Source organism: Ursus maritimus, unplaced genomic scaffold (assembly GCF_017311325.1).
Source record: "Ursus maritimus isolate PB19 unplaced genomic scaffold, ASM1731132v1 scaffold_20, whole genome shotgun sequence".
NCBI lineage: Eukaryota > Metazoa > Chordata > Mammalia > Carnivora > Ursidae > Ursus > Ursus maritimus.
In genome coordinates this window covers 24,548,215-24,568,440 of record NW_024424453.1, presented here as the reverse complement: position 1 = coordinate 24,568,440, position 20,226 = coordinate 24,548,215, and the positions used below count along the sequence as shown (strand labels likewise).

General features: G+C 34.8%; 1 protein-coding gene across 3 annotated transcripts in view; it reads left to right on the top strand.

Moving 5' to 3' along the window:
- Nucleotides 1-20,226, top strand: part of ARMC8 (armadillo repeat containing 8) — a 104,974-nt gene that overhangs the window by 48,213 nt on the left and 36,535 nt on the right. For 2 of the 3 annotated variants that reach the window (XM_008708076.2, XM_008708082.2), the window contains exons 7-12: nt 2,078-2,158; nt 4,481-4,556; nt 4,651-4,741; nt 6,381-6,441; nt 8,527-8,727; nt 11,659-11,754. In XM_008708076.2, the coding sequence (XP_008706298.1) occupies nt 2,078-2,158; nt 4,481-4,556; nt 4,651-4,741; nt 6,381-6,441; nt 8,527-8,727; nt 11,659-11,754 (606 nt within the window). The remainder of the gene's footprint in view (nt 1-2,077; nt 2,159-4,480; nt 4,557-4,650; nt 4,742-6,380; nt 6,442-8,526; nt 8,728-11,658; nt 11,755-20,226) is intronic. The other variant, XM_008708090.2, reaches the window with a different exon arrangement.

Here is a 20,226-nt window from a genome sequence, read left to right as displayed (position 1 = left end):
TGTACAGTATATGTATAGTACATAGAGCACATACATATGTAGTATTTTACCATTCGTGTTAAAATAGGGGAAAGGATGTACTTATGTATTTGTATAGGTATGTGATGGCTTGAAGAATATAAAACAATCTATTAATATTAGGTCACCTCAAAGCAGAGGAACAGAGATAAATACAGGGATGGAAGAGCTGTGAGGTGCAAGGGTGGAGGCAGCACCCCATCTACTTAGCTATTCTCCTCAGCACTGCCAGTATTTAAATTAGGATGTTAAAATTTATATGGAAGGCAAAAAAACCTTAGTATGCTAACATGTCAGCCTAGTGTAATTTAGGCTTATCTTCACAATTTATTCTAGTTACCTACTTGTTACTATGTAAGAAAAAAATAGGTCAGATTCTTAGGAGACCCTTCTTTTCCTAGGCTCCTCATTAGTCTCCACTATCTTTATATTGAATAAGCTGGAGACTCATGTTTCAAATGAACAATTCAAGAACAGCATTTAGAGCAGTGCCCAGCACAAAGCAAGTACCCAATAATTAGTACCTATAATTATAATTGCAGATACATGAATGAAGATGAGGTAGGAAGATAACATACTTCCAGCCTGTGCCCTGAGAATGTCAGTATCTTTAGTTCTAAAAGCAAGCCTGTATTATTCTGGATGGATATGTAGGGATAAATATATCAAGCAATGTATGCAGGAAATTTATCCTCATACTCTAAGAATTTGCACTGAGATGGGGCTGGCTTTAATAATGCTCAACAAAACGTTGCTTTTAGTAGTGAGACATTAGAAACTACCTAATATATGTAATGGGGGTTTGCCTGAGGAAAGTGTGGAATATTTTGCATCAAAAATCAGAAATTAAAAGTTAGTAAGAGAAATTGCTTGTTTTTGTTTTTTAAAGGAGCCTTTTAAAGGGAATTACTACCTATAAAATAGAACATGGCTGCTTTGTGATTCAGGACTATGAATATTAATCTCCCTACTTCAAATGATGGATGTTTTGGTCCAGGAAAGAATGAGCATCTGCAAGATCATTGTTACTTGACTGAATAGTGGGTTGGAAAAATTGATTTGAGAGGTTTTTTTTTTTTCCTAGACTAGTAACTGGTTTTCTCTGGTGAACCCAGATAGGTAGCCAACTTTCAGTGCAGGGATTTTCTCTTCTGAATAATGATAAGCATGAAGTAACATCCTTATCCTTGCTTTGACTTCATTATTTGAATGGGTGGGTTGTACATAAAATCAGTGCATAAGAGGGGCGCCTGGCTGGCTCAGTTGGTAGAGCATTCAGCTCTTAATCCCAGAGTTGTAAGTTCAAGTCCCACAATGGGTTATAGAGATTACTTAAAAATTGAAAAAAATCAATGCATACGAACTGTGGCAATTTCAAAGCCTTGCATTAACCTTTAGCTTCTGTCACTTCAAAGATTTCAGTAAATTGCTTAGTAGACGACAGTTGATAAAAAATAAAATCCTGAATTTTCCCATTTCTTTACCTTCCTACTCAGAAATGATAATTTAAGAAGGGAAACAAGATAGAAACAGAAACCAAAACACATTCACTTCTTTGTATGGAGTGTTGTGTTTTCCACCATCCATAATTCAAACTTCCCTGATGTATTGAGGTAGGTTGAGCTCTGGTCCAGTTCTTCCTTGCACTTAATTAGTTTTAGAGTTCCTCTGACTAGTTCATCAGTCTAAAGTGGTAAGAATGACTACCACTCTCTACAGCGCCATAGTGTAAGGTTGTGCACATGAAATGCAGAATTCACAGTGGTTCTGTTGCTGTCATGGTGTGTTATTTAAGAACTGCAAAGGGCCTGTGCCAGGATAGCTTCTATGCTCCCTTCATTATTTGGGGTTGAGGGGGGTGGTTAGGAAGCAGTAATTATACAGAACTGGGATGACATAAGAAATGGTAGTCCTTTGTCTTCCCTGCTTTATTAGGATGGATTTATGCAAGAGAAGGATAGCTGAGAATTTGTAGTGAATGAACTTTTCTACAGTGAGGTAAAAGTTTTGTTGGAATGAATCATTGCTCTTTTTAATGTTATATTCTCTTTTCTTACAGGGCCCAGATCATCAAACAATTTTATTTAACCACGGTGCAGTTCAGAATATTGCTCACCTACTAACCTCAGTATCTTACAAAGTAAGATGTTAAAAATTATGGCCAGATTTTTATACTTCATTTTTGGCTTGTAGATAGATTCTTGATATAGATAGAGGCCCACATATTTTATTGCTTTGATAGATATTGTGATGAAGAATGACATTTTATCAATAAAATGTTATGGGGCATTGTTTTACCTATAGAATCTTCTTTAAAAGCTACCCTTGCCTTCCCATTTTTTAATTTTCAGAATATGGTTGTAGCTTGATTTGCTCTTGATTTTCACAGTCTCTTCTGCTCTGATGTCAGTGCCAAAGCTGCACATGAGCTGATGCCTTCAAGTATGTAGGAACAATGGCTTGCTATATCAAGAAATACTTTGATTTCATATTTGAGACCTGACTTAGCCACAGTGACTCAAATTTAGAGCATATACCCACATATACATCAACATTTTAAATGTGTTATGTATTTCAAAATGTGAAGTCTCATAAAAACTTAGATTTTGTCTGATGCTTTGATTTAAAAAAAAATGTGTTCTGTTTTGTGTTTTGAGTTAGAAAGTCAAAGGTTTTCAGACTTGTTAATTAAATTTCCTTCATCTTTTATGTATAAACAACATCATGATACATTATCAAACATTAAGTTAAAAATGTGGTTATTTCATTGTTGTCCAACTAGCAAGTTATGGCAAATAATGGGGCATTGTCCTTATTGTGTCACATTAGAGCTGATACACCAGGACTTTGACACAGAGCAGAGAGAGCAGTAGTCATTTTTTGTCTTCTGTCCACGTGCAGTGATTCTAATCTGCTCTGTATTGCAGCCTGCTAATACCTATGTTTTCCTACTTCAGACATCCAAAGTTTGATCTTGGTGAAGCACTCACAAGGATGGGAATGGGGAATGGAGCCAGCTTGAAATTAGCCAGAGGGAGGGGAAGGAAATACATACTGAGAGCTGCTTCCTCTGCCCTGTGCCACATGGAGGCTGAAACCAGTCAGCACTGGCACATCAAGAAACAATTGCTGGGGTGGCTATTTACTGTCCCTCCTCTTCTCCATCCTCTAATTTCATAAACTCCCTCAGTTCTCCTTTTCTTCTTTTCTTTTCTCTTTTTTCTCTTTTCTTTTCTCTTTTCTTTCTTTTCTGCACCAAGCTTTCTTACTTAGTAGAATAGGTTACAGGTTGTGAAAGGAAGAAGTTTGGGTAACATTATTCTTTTGACAAGGTTTGCTCCATTGTCAGAGTATCATTGGCATATTTTAGGTCCCATATTTTAGGTGTGCACATGCTAGTGTTGCAGATCGTTGCTGAGATGAGGGGCAGGACTTCTTCACACTTCACCTCCCTATCCTGCCAATCTCCAGTTCCACATAAGAACATCATATGTAGACCCAGGCTTGGAAGTGAGGATTATATTGATGAGAACTGAACAGAAAGAATGAAAAATAGCAATTCTCATAGGAGCTCCTGCAAATTGTAAAATATATTGTATGTGACGGTCAAGGTTTAACCCCGTGTTATGGTCCCAGACCAGTAATGTAGTTTTGAGGAATAGTAACACAATTCATAAGTGTTTTTGTTTTGTCGTTGTTGTTTTTTATTTAAATTCAATTAGCCAGCGTTTTTGGTATAATGTTCAGTGATTCATTCGTTGTGAATAACACCCAGTGCTTTAAAAGTTAAATTAGGGGGTGCCTGGGTGGCCCAGTTGGTTAAAGCATCTGATTCTTGGTTTCAGCTGGGACTCTCTGTCCCTCTCCCTCTGCCCCTCCCGCCTCTCTCTTTCTCAGATCAATCAATCAATAAATAAACCTTTAAAAAATAAAATAAAAGTTAGTCCGTTTAGTCCGTTTCAGATTTTTACTGTAACTTTGTTTCCTCCTGTTCTCTTTGCCACAACCCCATCCCACACGGGAATATAAGAGTACACTTTTTTTTTTCTTTCTTCCTTTTTTTGTCTTTTCAGTTCTCTAGTTTGTAGTTTGGGAAGAAGAAATCTCCCACTTGAAAGGCAGTTGGCAATTAAGTGTTATTAAGCTCTCTTTGACTTACCAACATTGTATTTTGTACATAGTTCTTTTAAATTTGATAAGGAATTTATCTAATTAAATTTTAGTTGCTGCTCTTTCCTGTTTTTTCTTTTCTGTTACTTCAAAATTAATTTTAACTTCTTATAAGTAAGTTTAACTTACTGTACTCCAGATATTCAGGTGTTATTTTTATTCCTTTGGGGCCTTCTTTTAGTATTTTAAGCAGATTTAAACAGTTGTTTCTTCAGAAGAGTTTAGATTCTAAGACATTAAAATTCATATTTGCAAAATCAAGATAAATGCATTTTTTTGTTTATTGTTACAGGTTCGAATGCAAGCACTGAAATGCTTCTCAGTTTTAGCTTTTGAAAACCCCCAGGTATCGATGACCCTGGTAAATGGTAGGCTGGAACTTTCAGTGGCACCTACATGATTTAATTTATGAACTTTGTAGATTTAAAGAATTCCTTAATTCTCGTTTTGTTTTATTTCTAGTTTTGGTTGATGGAGAATTGTTACCACAAATTTTTGTGAAGATGTTACAGAGGGATAAGCCTATTGAGATGCAGCTGACATCAGCAAAATGGTAAAAGTCAAGACAATGTGGGAAGAACAACAGTGCTTTATCAATATGTTTGAGTATTTTTGGACAGCCTAATTAGCTCACCTCCAAAACCCCATCTGGTTTTGAGATTTTGGAATTTGCAGGTCACGCGGTTGTCTCACATTTTCTTAAATGGGCGTGAGTTTTTTACTCAGTGTACTACTAGTAGCATGCAGAACAGCAACACTCATATAACAACTAAGACTATCCACAGAAAATTACTTTATTACATTCTCAACATACTCTCCTTGTATTTCAGTTGAAATAATATAGAAGTAGATTTAACTAACAAATTTATGCTAAGAATTAAGAAAATATGAAGATAGGAAAATACGAAGTGAGAATTAGTTGAAGTTGATAACCAAGGCATGATTTCTGAGAATATGGCTTCATCGTCTTTAGAAAAACAAGGCATAAAATTCTCAGAGATGTGACAGTTTATAATATGGTTAAGTTCTTATTAGTACAAGTCCTAGCTCATATAAGCATTCAATACCTGTCAATTCTGTAATTATAAATACATTTAATAGATAGTTTGAGCACCTGTTGTGTGAGGTTCTTTGCTAAATTAATTGTTCCAGTATTTAAGAATTTGTGGCTTTCTAGTATTTTGGCGAGAATGAAGAATTTTCAGTGAATTACTCGTGTGCAATGAATTGTTTTTGTTTTTTGGGGTTTTTTTTTGAGTATATTATTTGTATTCCTGTTTACTTTTTGTCTTCTAAAACCTCTTCATTAAGTAAGATAAATGCTCTCATGGAACTGGTTTAAAAAAAAATGTAACAAGTCTTAAGATGATAACAGCTATAAACAATTTAATCCTCTACAATCTAAGTAAACATTTTACTGATTTTTTTTTTTATAGCTTTCTGTAGAAGCCAGAATACGGAATGTTTTAGATGCCCCCCCCCCCATCTCCAGCTCACTAAAGAAATCTAATCCAAGAAGGAAATTCATTAATTTAGGTTTCTGAAGTGCTCAGTGTTCAGTACCTGCTTAGGAAGTACCAAGTAATTTTATTCTTATTCAAAGCCAGATATAATTGTGAAGGCAAATTGTTTTTCAGTAGAACCAAATCATTGACCAATTGTCAAAGCCATTGCTAGCAAACTCTAAAGAATTATTAATTTTTTATGGCTACTGCTAAGAGTTAAAAGTTAAATGCTTCTTCTGTGATATTTGTACTACTCCTTTTGGAGTTAGAATATCCTAGCTTAGCTTGATTTAATCTTAGATTCTGTGATCTTTGTATTTTATTTTTAACCCCCCCCCTTTTTATTATGGACTTCTAACACAAAAAAGTATAGAGAAAATTATAAGGAACTCCATTGTGCCCAGCACCTAGCTTCAAAGTTTATCTGCTCATTAAGCCTTTCTTTTTAAAACAATTTTGTATGTATTTTTGAAAAATATCTGACTTACTGTCTGTATATATCAGTTAGTTGTTTTTGAGTATTAAATTGGCAGAACCTCATATAAGGTAATGTGAAAACCTTCTCCCTCAAGATAAATAAGAGTAGCTGTCTTTTTATTTTTTTCCATAAAATCCTAAAGGCAAGGAATTTTTCTTTTAAAGCTTTAAAGCACAAGCAAAAACTTACTTTCTGCCATCTTATTCCAGTTTAACTTACATGTGTAGAGCTGGAGCAATTCGGACAGATGACAACTGTATTGTATTAAAGGTGAGCTAACTAATTCCATGTAAACACATGCAAAAGTTCCCCAGTTGTAAGTGTTGAATATAAATATTGGTATTCCCATTTCTTTTTTTCCTCCTATTTCTTTTTATACTTTTATAACTATGGTATGTGTGCATAGCATAAAATAATATAAAAACACCATGCTTTTCTTTTTAATGGAATGCCGTGTAGTTTTAAAAAATTGCTTTTAGATGTGTTTTGAGAGTCAAAGTGAAATAGTTCTTTTCCTTGTCACATCTTTTTCATTTTTATGGAAATTAGGAGAATCTGGAAGTTGTAAAAATATGTAAAATTCAGGTGAAATAGAAAATATATTTTAATCCTTGATTTTCATTAAGTTTGCAACATAGTTTTATAGGAAAGCAGTTCATTAGCTCCGTAGACAAAGACTTTATATCACCCTTATGGCAGATAATCAAAAGACATAATGAAAAAGAAAAAGTAAATAGCTCATGAAAACCATCAACATCATTGTGACATGTCAAAAAAGCAACTAGAACTCAGAAAAACCCAGGTAAGAGACTGGCCCGAAAAGTTACAAGACCTGGATTCTGGTTTCAGCACTCCCACCAGTGACTGACTGCCTTGGGTAACCCTTATTCTTCTGGTGCCTCATGAAAATGGAGGTAATAATATTTGTACATCTATTCCACAGGGTCATTTTGAAGATAACAATATATTAAATATATTAAATGTCTTACTAGCTACAAAGAACAAAATAAGTGTAAATAAATTGATTATGTATCATTTTATGATCGTGAGGTCTCTCATTATAAGTGTACAAAATGAACCTAACAATAAAAGAGCATTAAGACTAATGTTTGCTAGTCTTTGGTGAAGCAAGTCAATTAATTAGAACTGAGGACGCACTAAGTAAACAACATTGTGTAGAGTTCTAAGGGCTTCCATGCAAGTAACCTTGGTTTATTTGCTCAACTGCTCTACCCCTCCTCTTCTCCCTTATTGGTAAACTAGGTTAATAGCATCTTCTTCATATATTAATAATTCATGAATTTATGGTATTAGTAAATGTTAGTAACTGTTCAAAAGAAAATAAGAATAAACTTTCTTCTTGGAAGCCTAGGGTTGTATTATAAAGCCTACACTAGCCTGATAGGAAATCAGTAGTGAACAATAAAGTGCTAAAATCTATGATAAAGAAATAATAGGAACTTAGACAAGAGCAAAGCACAGTTGACGACAGTAGTTGAGGAAGGCTTCCTATAATTATAACATTCAGGTTCCATCTTTGTGGTATTCTTTAAAGTGGGTTCATTAGCCTTAGAAATAGTAAATACATGGAATTTATTTTGAGGACCTAATGTAGATAAATTACCAAGACCAGCACCAAGATTTTTGAAGGACCTTAGGAGTAAAATTGGACTAGCAGATATAATCATTCTAGGGAGTGATTTAGAAAACCTAGAAACTACGATTGATGCATTTCACTCGCATTATAGGGAAACCCATGGACTCTGAGTAATGGTAAGATCACTGAATTTTTAAAGCTGTATTTTGTTTTTGCAACTGTAGGTATTGATCACACTCCAAAAATAAAAGTCATCCCAGTCATATTATTCACTAAAGAAAAGAGCATACTTTTTCTACAGCACAGTTGCTCCTGATTAAACTGCTAGATGTCTTTTATCAGCACCACGCTCTAACCAACTGAGCTAACCGGCCATTTTGCTGGATGTCTTTTAAATAAATAAATACGTAGATGGGACAGAAACCTCAGACACGATTTATTAGGAATTCTTAAATGTCTTTTATAAGGTTGTTCAATAAAGTTTCCATTTTATCCATCACAAAAGCCTGATTAGAGTTTATATTAACGTGTTTTGGTTGTATGATTAGTGTTTAGTGTGCCAGCACAAATGATTAGTATACACTGAACTTTGTTTTTACATTCCAAAAAACCTTTCATTCTCTGAAAGTCTTTATTCAAACATTTGATCACTAACATGACTGTCAATAAAAACCATTGAGTTGATTCAGTCATTATATGCTCTCCATCAAGCTTTTGCCTTTACCACAAAGCAAATAATTAATTTCACTACCTTCCAGACACTGCCTTGTTTGGTTCGAATGTGCAGTAAGGAGAGATTACTAGAGGAGAGAGTTGAAGGAGCTGAGACCCTCGCCTATCTGATTGAACCAGATGTTGAGCTACAGAGAATCGCTAGCATAACTGATCACCTCATTGCCATGCTTGCTGATTATTTCAAGTATCCCAGCTCAGTGAGTGCCATCACTGATATTAAAAGGGTATGTTCTGTTTTTCTTTTCAGCAGCTCAAGCAAGGGATTTTTAAGAAGTTTTTCTTACTGCTCACAACTTTGAACCAATTGATAATTACAGTTCAAAGCCCTTTTAAATGAAGGAATCTTTTCCCTTTGATAACATAGATGATGTTTTATGGGTTTTTGAATCCAGTTTGTTTCATGTAATTATCAGAAATTTTTCACTAAGCAGGTAATCAGGAAGGAAGAAAATTACGTCCCTAATTCCCAACTAAAACCCCAAAATAGTGCAGTCTCTAAACTGGGTATTGACATTATATCAACATCATCTAATCCTGTTGAGGTTCCCAGAATCATCTCTCTCGGTCTGTTCTTGTTCTTTAGGTCAGAAGTATCTTCCGTGACAGGGGATGTGAGTGGCCTTATTTGACTCTCCACCACTGTCTTTCTCCTTTGCTATCTTTTCTAACGTTTATCATCATCTTCTCTTTACTTGCTTCACTTTTATACTGTGCTTTGGGCCTGCTAGTGTCCACTAAAGCACTGTTTAGCCTCTAGTTTGAGACCATCAGGAACCAAACTGTGCTTTTCTCGAACCTTTTCTCAAACTGTAAGTTCCTTAGAATAGATATTTCCTTTGAGTTTGTTCTTCTCAGCCTATTTGGCATATCCATTTTCCTAAGCATAAGAGAACAATATTCAGTTAGAGTAAGTTTATTTAAGGAGGTCATGGTAGAGAGAGCATTGCCTCCTAATTAGTAACCAGTACTGTTTCATGAATGTGACTGTATTTTTGATGCCAGTGGTCCCATTGGTAAGTTTTTTTTTTTAACTTTTCTCTTGACCTCTCCCATGCCCCTGAGTTCCCCCCAAAACTTCATTTGGCAGGCAGCTGTTCATTTGGCATCTAACACTGAAAACAAAAGGAACTCTTAAGGGTTTATCTTTTTTTTTTTTTAAAAGAAAGGACCCAAAGTAACCTTCACTGTTACTGATTTTAATGTACACTGCCTTCTGTGTATTAAAGTTAGTGCCTGCTCTTCCTTCAGTAGTATTGTTCTTCCAGTACGGGTGATGGGTTACTCTGAACCAGCTACCTTGTCTGTTTTCCCTCTGGCCACTTGTTCACACTGACACAGTATCTCACTGGTATAAAGATACAAGAGTAAGTCCTAACAATGGCCTCATGAACACCCTCAGTTGATCTTTCTAGCAAGGCAAATGGGACACTGCTGGACAGGAGAGTGAGGAAACATAGTTTTAAGACCTTGTAGCCTGTACCTGTGTAAATCATTTAACTAGTATCTAGAAGATTATCCTTCTGTTAGGGTTTTTTCCATTTTATTTCCATCACAGTAAAACTAGAATAATAATAATTTTTTAAAATGGTCTTTTATACCAAACCTGAATATTCATTTGTTTTGTCATGTTTATTTTTGAGGATGGATTATACAGTGGTTTCTGACCATAAAAATAAAGATACAAGACCCATAGTGAGAAATTCTTACATGTTAATAAATGTGTGATTTTCATGGTATATGTTAATCCAAGTCCGTATTCTAATATGTGGTATGACTAGAAAGTACTTAAGACTTTAAGAATAGATATTTTAGAACTTATACATCAAAATGAGTGTTGTATATTGGGGAATTCCTCCCATAATCCATCAGTGCCTGCTTTGATCAAAATATTTTTGGGACTACTGTTGTTATTTGGCTTTTTTTGTTTTTTGGGTTTTTAAAAAAATACTTTATCTGAGAGAGAGAGGGAAAGAGAGCACAAGTTGGGGGGAGGGGGTAGAGGGAGAGGGAGAATCAGACTCCCCACTGAACAGGGAGCCAGACATGAGACCACGACCTGGGCCGGAGACAGATGCTTAATGACTGAGCTACCCGGGCACCCCTGTTGTTGTTATTTGTTACCTTAAATAATGTTACCCAGCTAGATTTATTCCCCATCTTCGCAAACCACAGTCAGTGACAATTAACTTAATGAAACTCTTAGTTGATGAATTTAGGGTTTTCTAGCTAATATGCCACTTAGCTCTTTAGGAAGTTTCGGAAGAGGGTCTCAGAATGTTATAAACAATACTTATATCATTACATAAAGGTGAACCTTTCCAAGGCAACTCATTTAGAGTGGTAGTCTTTTGGGTGAATTGGTTATAAAATTATTTGCATTATTGATATGCCTTATATATTTACTGACTCATATTTAGTCATTGAAAGTGTTGTGAGAACATGCTTCTGTTTCATTTTTGTGGTAGTTTAGTGATAAATCAGGTTTACAGAAGAACTAGCCAGTTGTGCATGTGGAACGATAGCACTAATTATTTCATACCAAGTAACCTTAAACTTATCAAAAAACCTCTGAACATAAATCTCAGGTAATTGTAATAGATAACATAGTAATGACTACCATGGTATATTGTTTATTAAGGTTTTTCACAAAGGTTTCCCTCTTTCTAAAATCTTGTTAAATGCTGAAATTGGGCTAGCACTGCTGTTAGTGTTTAAGAAAACCTCCTAGAAACCCTGTTGCAGCAGCACTCACATGATCAGCTGTAGTCTGGGGGCTAGAAAGGCCTGAGTGCCTGGTTTTTGAGGAGAGCATTTCAGAGAGCTGGTGCAAACATGCATCAGTGCCACTAAAGCTACCATCTGGGAGCACTGCATTTTTAAGGGTCAAAGGTTCACAAAGACTTTTCATGTACCAGTGTTGAATGTTGTGGTGTTCGCTTTTAGACAGAAGCAGGCTGCACGCATTCTTACTGACACAAACACAGCCAAGTCTCAGTCATATGTGAACAGAACCAGAAATAACCAGGAATTCAATGAGAGCATTATTATCTTAATAGTTGTTAAAATTCTTTTTCAAAAATTTTTAACTCTAGTCAGTTTTATTGAAAATTAGATTTGTGGACTGAGTTGCAATATGCCTTTTTTCCGTTCCATAGCTTGATCATGACTTAAAACACGCTCATGAACTCCGCCAGGCTGCATTCAAGCTCTATGCCTCTCTAGGAGCAAACGATGAAGACATCCGGAAGAAGGTGAGTCTGGGAGAGGGGCGTCCCCCAGTCCTGACAGCCAGCAGGCAGGGAGTGACGTCAACCTGAAAGTCGTGGTGAAGAGCACTAACAGTGACTGTTTGAATATAATAAAGCAGAGTGACTAAAGGCGTAATTGAAGAATGAATGGGACCCGGATTTGGGGGGTTGTTTGTTTTTAGAACATAGAGTGGCATGGCCGTGCTGGAATGACAAATAACTGGCGTGCTTTTTTCTGTCATTAATATGAATTATTATGTTGCACATTTTTGCATGTGTTCTGATAAAAATCAATTCTAGCACTGTGAAGCTTCAGACACCTTGAAAGATCTAACACTAGAATTGTAAATGTTATTTATGGAAAAACTTTCCAATGCCATTGAGAAATTCAAATCTTTATTGTATATTGTTCTTTGATATGTGGTTTAGTTATGTTTTGATTTTTTTTTTTTTTTTGCTACTGTGCAAGTTTGATGTGAATAAAATCTTTGTGGAATAATGATTTTATGTTTAGTGAGTGGTCATCTGAATTTTCCAGTTCCCAAAAAATGTATCTCTGGTCTAGCACCTTATGTTACTACAGCTTAGTCTAACACTGAATTCATGTTCCTTATAGAGTAGTTCTAAGCAGGGACTAAAGTAGAGTGATAAGCTCTGACCTGGCTGCCTCCACAAACCAAAAGGCTGGAGATTACCACTCAAAAAAATACATCATCTAGTAAATTTTACACATGGCTTCTAGGAACATCAGTAAATTAATCCACATATTCTGTCTTGATGAATTATAGCAAAAAGAGCCAATTGGGCATTATTTATTGAAACATGGTGATTGATTGTATCTCCCATCTATAGCCCCGTGAGGAAAGTCAATAAGTATTGGGAATTTACCATGATTCAGAGAAGTACTTTGGGCTTGTAGAGAGAGAAGTATGGAAAAACTGTAGGTTTATTGAAATAAATTGAAAAGGAACCATTATTGAAGAAAATTGAAATAATAGCAGAGAGATTAGATATGTGAGTAGCTTTGATTTAAAAACCAGTGCAAAAAACACAACTAAACTGAATGTTTTCCATGTACCTCAATTTAGTTCAGTTAAGAAGTTTTTGACTTGAAGTTTTAGTATAAATATCTATGAAAATCCTTTTTGACACTTCAAGCTTTCATTTGTAATCTGTTACTTCAAGGCAAACATACTAATGATCTAATATTCTCTATGTGTAAGCATGATTTATGGATATTGATACTGATATGTTTCATTCAGTTTAGGTATGTGGTATATTGCAAGGGAAGATGCTTTTATGGCAACTCATATAGATAAAACATTTTTTAAAAAATTGACATGGACTGTATAACTTAAACACATAATGATTGGGGTTTGGATGGTTATTAGGCCCATTGGAAAGAGAAGTATTTTATCTATTCTTTTAGCTCAAGAAGGCTGTACCATGGACTGAAAGGGAGATAGATAGATGGACCATAATGGGGGGAAATAGGATGTCCATTTGTACTTCTTTGTACTTTTTTGTTAATAAACTATTGTTTTGGAATTAATGACTTAATTTGTGATATCATGTTCTAGAAATACTTGCAACATAATAGTCTGATCAGTAGTCTATTAAAACTTGTATTCATAATGTGTATAATTTCCTGGTAAGGCTAAATCCTGATAATTTCTGTAGAAAGATGACAAATAAAGAATAAGTTATAATTATTATAGTTTTTTTGTGTGTGGTGAAGAGAAGATACTGTAACGTTCTTATGTAATGGGGATTATATAGAGTTTTTAGAAAGATATTTACTCCTGGGAAATTAAATGTTTGAATAATTTATAGTTTATAGCAACTACTGAAGAGAGAAATTGTAAAATGGAAAATATAAAATAATTTTGTGATAAAATCTGCATGAAAATGGTTCTTAGGAGTGGAGAATCCTTATTTTCAGTGTATAAAAAATGATAAAATAATATCTCTTCCTTTGAATGCATTTATTTCTATTCCATTTTTTTGTCGAAATAATTATCTGGATAGATTTTTATTTACTTTCTCCATGAAATATTTATTTACCTTTTACACATATGCCTTATAAACTTTGTATTCCTTTTTTGTGTAGATTCTTGAAGTACAATGTTTATTATTGTTTTATTTTTTAATGCGATATTTATGCTTGCCAAGATGGAATTTCAGTTCATTGAGTTAATGAGTGGAGACTCTGTGAAAGAAATGTCAAGGACTGTAGACGTGTTTTCCCCACTCCTCCAAACAAAAGCAACAAAAAGGCTTTTTGTTTTAGGATAAAAATATGAAGTGTTAATTTGGTCTGCCTTTTAAATTAAAAATGGGAATGTAATTCAGTAAATACAGGAGATAACCTATATATCCCATTGCCCTATAATGGCCAGTTAAATGAGGCAGAATGAAGAAGAGAAAACTAGAGTAAAGAGGTAGAGACAGGTATACACAGCAATAAAGGAGAAACATACAGGCCTTCTCTCTTCATACATTTAGTCTGTCTTCTTCTAAAGATTTCTAAAGGCCTGCTGTGATTCCATCTCTTGATCCTTCTCTCTGGGCTAGAAAAAATTAAGCTAACGACTGAACATGACCTGTAGATCAGACGTTTACCACTCCTGCGTTGGAGCAGTGTTGGTGGATTCCCATTAAAATAAACCAACTGTGTAACAGTCCTTGGAACCTAATAAGCACTCAATAAATATTTGTTGAATAAATATAGAAATGAAAATACAGGAACCATACACAGAGTGGCATTTCCTTTAATATGCGTGGATCTTTCTGTATCCTTCTGTGCAGAGCAAAGTTGGTATCCAGATTCCTGGCTTTGCATCCTTAGTCACTCTGTGGCATTCTTATAAATTTCCCTGTTTTCCACAGTGTCCTGTTAGAAAGTGAAGGAGGGTGGACAAGTTTTGCAGGCGAGAGTGGGAAACATTACTCTTGGCTGTGACATAAAGAGGGAGAAGCCTAAGAAAAGATGAAGGACCACTGAGCTTGACAACAGATGTGGCCTGGCCATATTCAACTTAGAATAATTCAGTGATTTTGGTCGGAGAAAGCAAGGGCAGAGGCAGCAATTGAGAGCTCGGTGGAAGAAGGGTCCAGAGCACGTTAGCAGTAAGTGCACTGACAGCAATGCCAGGTGAAGATTAGCTGTAGTCTCTGCCGTGGGCCAAGTCTAGTTTCTAATGATAGCCTTTGCCACAGGTTAATGCTGACTAAGAAGCATATGATCAGTTAATGGGACAGTAACAAAAGAAAGAAGTTAAGATACCTAAGATTATTTCAAATACTGGCATCCGCCATCAAAACTCCAGTCAGTGGTTAAGTCCTGCAGAGGCAGCAGTGGCAAACAGTCCTGTAATTGTGAAGCCAATTCCTTTATAATAAAAAAATTGCTCTGTGAAGACCATCACTTGATTGATACCTATTGATTGATATCATCAATTGATATCAATTGATATCATCAATTAGGTTGGAAATTTAAAAGGATTGTTTCTCTTTTACTCTCTCCAAGGAACTAGTAGAATTTATCAGAAGGTGTAAATTGAGGAAAATTAGAAGTAGTAAATATAAATTAAAATTCAAGGAAATTAATAAACTTAACATGATGTGATTTTACTTTTGATAAAAATAAGACGCATTACAAATGTTAAATGTAGTACTATTGTAGCCTTTGCTCCTTTGAGGTATTTGACTGATGGAGCCTTTCAGAAAGTTTTCCTTCTTGGATTTTGAGTACTTATATTTTAGCTGCAGATCCCTTTTGAGGAACTAGAATGTAAGCTCCATGAGGGCAGGGATTTTTTGTGTTTTGCTCATCACTGTATTCCCAGCATCTACAACATTGCCAGGTGCGTAGTTGGCACTTAATACATATTTGAAGAATGAATAGATGAAAAAAATGAATGAAGAAAATGAACAAATAGACAAATGGATGAGTGAACCATATTGCAAAATTGCATTATTAAGCACCCTTAATGCAATTATATATGGGCCTTTCTGCATTGAGAACTTACATAACTTTATTAGCAGTTACACAGATATGTGAAGACATGAGCTTTAAAATACAAGAAATCTATATCTGATCATATAGGGAAGGGGTTTCACAATATTTAACATAGAGAAAATGCAAGAAACTCCCATTTTTCAAAAGGCAGACAATCCCAAGGGTGTGTCTTCTCACTTTGATAATAGATCGAAGAGAACGTGTTTCATGGTATGGTAGTTGTTTAAGTTTGAAATGATTTTTACCATTATTTCTTAGGGGTTTTTTTGCTGTCTAAACATATGAGTTTAAAAAATTTATAACATTCATAAGTGTGAATCTGGATCAATTTTTTTTCCCCGTAGAGATAAAAATATGATTTGGTTTTTAAGAATTAGCCTGACTCTTGGGAATCAGCCTATTCTGTAAAGTAATATACATCTGTATAAAATATTATCTCCCCATTAATGAATGTCAGATTTTTAAGATGAGTAATTTGATTCTACATAGATTGATTGAACTTCCTATATTGTATAAACATTGTCCAGTGGGGGAGAGAAAGCAGAGGGAGATAAAGAGCAGTAAAACACAGCCTTAAAACTCAGCATTTATAATAAAACCTCAGTAAGTCAGAGGAAAGAAATGAACAGTAAGATAATTTGCTAGGGGCTCAAAGAATTATTGGGAACCAATTAAAGTGGACATGGTGATATCAATATAGCTATCCTTGAATCAATTTACAAATTAATAATTTAATATTTTTGTTATTTTTAATGTTTTCTAAATGCCTTTTATATTTTCAAGAATTGAAAACATGAAGTCTTAAGTTTTTGTTTCTTGTGGGGGGAAAAATTATCCAGTCACAGGTGTTTTACATGATAAATGTGAAGAAAGTAGCCAAGGGGGAGGTGTTTTTTCTTTTCCCAACTGAACAGTGGGTTTTTTTGTTTGTTTTGTTTTGTTTTTAAGGCAGAGAAAAATAAGAAAGGAAAAGGAAAAGAAGGATAATTTGTCTCCCACCCTCTTTTCCCCAGCAAAGGAAGTTACATCTGCAGGGTCATTGTGAGGATGAGATCTAATGTATTTAAAATATTTAGCAGGGTGCCTGTAGGTGCTCAATAAATGGAAGCATTTGTTAGAATATCTTAAATGACTTCATTGGATGATTAAAAATAAATATGTATTTTTAAGTGTATTAGAAGAGCTGAACAGCATTGGAGCATAAATAAAAACAAAGTTTGCAATGAAGATACTGATGTTTATGCTATAAATTTCCAAAACTATTATTCATTTAAGTAAAAAGAATATTTATACTTCAGAAGCATAGGCCCTTTCTTTAGTTTATCTCTCATTAAGCAGAAGATGTATTTTTACTCTTATATTTTAAAACATATATAAAATACTGGTTTTTAAAACTTTTTGATGCTATAGCTATAGCTTGTTCTCCAAGCACCAAATCTGATTTTTTCTTGGAGTTAAGTAGAATATTACAATATAAATCAATAATTGTTTGAAATCTTAGGTAACAGCTGTCTTTAGAAAAGTGAAGAGGCCAAGTTTTGCCTGACTTTGGTTATCTAAGTGCTGCCGTCCATTGTTGCCTCAGATGTCATTTCTCCAAAGGGTCATCATTTGTATCAAATCATATCCCAAATATATATGTTCAAATTTTGAACAAATGTAAGTTCTTCTGTATTTTACAAGATTTTAAAATATATTTATAAATACAGGTCAGTTTTTCCTAATATCTTTCTGCTATGAAAAACTTGCTTAAGCATTTCACCTTTGAACATTTTTATCATTGGTTGTAGCTTGATTTTATTACTAGTTGGTTTTCTAGGTAACAGTATAATTAAACCATGAATTTATATTTTTAAATATTTTTGCAAAGTTCAGTAATTTTAAATGGTCATTTAAAAGGCACAGTGCCAGAATTCTGTATTTGTTTGTCTCTGCCATGAAATCAGGCAGATGGAAGGAATTATTTCTGAGCCTTAGCCTGCATGTTGAAACAAAAGCCTGAAACGAACATTTTGAAGGTTTTCAACGGTACCACAGAAGTAGCACCCTTCAGAACTTGGCTTTGCTACTGAATAATAGCAAATTCATGCAGAATTGAGAATTCCATGACTTAATCCGTGGTTAAATTGTTAGTTATCTTCTTAAGGCTAATCTACCAAAGAATTTTAAATGAACTCTGCAACATTCTTTCATGATGGTAAGTATTTTTAAAGAGTTAACCATGACCGTACCAGGTTTTGCTACTTGCCCACAGTATTGAGACCGTTGGCCTTCAGCATACTGAAAGAAGCAAACCTGGGAGTGATAATGCTATATACATAATAGAGGTATTTATAAAATCAAGTAATGAATTTTTATTTCAGAGTTTCATTAAATGGAGACATAAAATTGAATATTATATTATTGTGTTATTATAGTTTCATAAACCATTGAATTATAATTCTTGTTCTCAAAATGTCAAGTACAAGTTGGTTAGTTTGTTGTTTACAATCTAAGGCAGATATAAACCAAGAGATGGGTTAAAATATGATCTTTATGAGATTTGTAGAACTAGAATTAGTGACTGAGTTGGGTTTTCAGAATGTTCTGTCTGGAAATGAATGAAATGTTTGGGATGATATAATATTTGTGGAGTAGTAGACCTTGAGAAAATTGAGTTTGTGATGAGGAACGAGGACCATTGCTACTACACCTTTCCCTGTGATTATAAATGCTAGCACAGGACTTGGCAAACTATACCTGTAGGTACTTAGTACTTATGTAATAATTCTATAACCTGCCAGTTCAGAATGGTTTTTGCATTTTTATATGGTTGGTGGGGAAAAAATCAAAAGCATATTTCCCGACGTTTGAAAAGTAAATTAAATTCAAATTTATGTCCATAGGGTGTTTTTTCTCTACTTTTTGTCAGCTTTATTGAACATAATTGATAAAATGTTCATAAAGTTTTATTGGAATATAGCCATGTTGATTTGTTTATGTGTTGCCTGTGGCTGTTTTGCACTACAGTGGCAGGTTGAATAATTGGTGACACAATCATATGCCACAAAGCCCTGAAATATAAGTTTGCCCACCCTGTGCTAATAATGCATAGCTAAATATAAATGACCGTAAACCAGTGTGGTAAAAAACTGCGTTTCCTGTTTGCCTCTTTGTAATGAACTATAGAAAGAAATGGGGCCATAGCAAAGCGAGGGGAGGGAGAGATCAATTGTCTAACTTCCTGAGAGAGAGGCATTATCAAGTGTTGATGATATGACATTGTCACTGGATACTTTTCTACATGCTGATTCCCTTGTTTGAATGATTTTGGCATATAATGGACCCCAGACAAATTGGATAATAGCTGTACATTGGGTTATGGTAGGAAACATTATTAGGCTCTGTGTATTGGTTAGCAAAGTTGCCTGAATAAGATTTTTCACCATGCCAAAGAGAAAGATAAAGATCCAGTTCATGTATTAAGCAAACATCTATTCAACCTTTGTGACATACAAAGCATTGGGTTACGTGGTATGGGGGCATGGAAAAATTATATAACTCAGATATGAACATCAAGAGAGCATCTGTTTAGAAAACCTAGTTTTAACATAACTGCTACCATTTATTGAGCACTTACTATGTGCTAGACATGGTGCTAGGCATTAGCACGTTATCACCCGTAAATCTCATATAACTCTGTGAGATAGCTGTTGCAGATCAGGAAATAAGCAATTTGACCAGGACACCCAGATAGTAAGTGGTACCACCTACATCATATCCCAGTCTCTGACTCCAAAACCCATGCTGTTAACTGTTATTTTACTCATGTAAAGTTAAATACCATTACTCGAGCCAAATTATGGTATGAAATGGCAAGAAAATTCACAGGAGAATGTGCGATAGTCAAAGTAGTTGAGAAAGAAAATGCTGTAAATTGAGAGAACTTAATAGCTTTTATTAGCTGGTTGCAAAGCATCGGATTCAGAAAATGTGTCTCAAATAGTTTTTGGTACAAAGTAGGTAGTGAGATGCTTTAACTATATTTATTCATCTGGCATTTATGATACGGACCTCCTTCTGTGTGTCCAGGATTGAAGAAGACTGGTGTGTACCTTTTAGGAGCTCCTAATTTAAAGTCGTTAAGGAAATGAGACAGTAAATTGCTATGTAGTAATTCCAGGGCCTCGTGTGCAATAAAAAGTGCTGTCCACATTGAAAGCCAGTTTTGCTGTGATCAGTACAGCCAGCTATGATTAAGATATGGCTGTAATTTTAGCCCATTATGGGTGAATCTGGAAGAGTCCATCCCTTTATATAATAGTCTCATCTAAAATAAGAGTTTATTTGAAAACATTCTCACCTTCTTCCAAAATATTAAAATAAGTTGTTTCAGAAGTTTGGACTCTGAGAAACAAACTGAGGGCTTCAGAGGGGAGGGGGGTGGGGGAATGGGATAGGCTGGTGATGGGTAG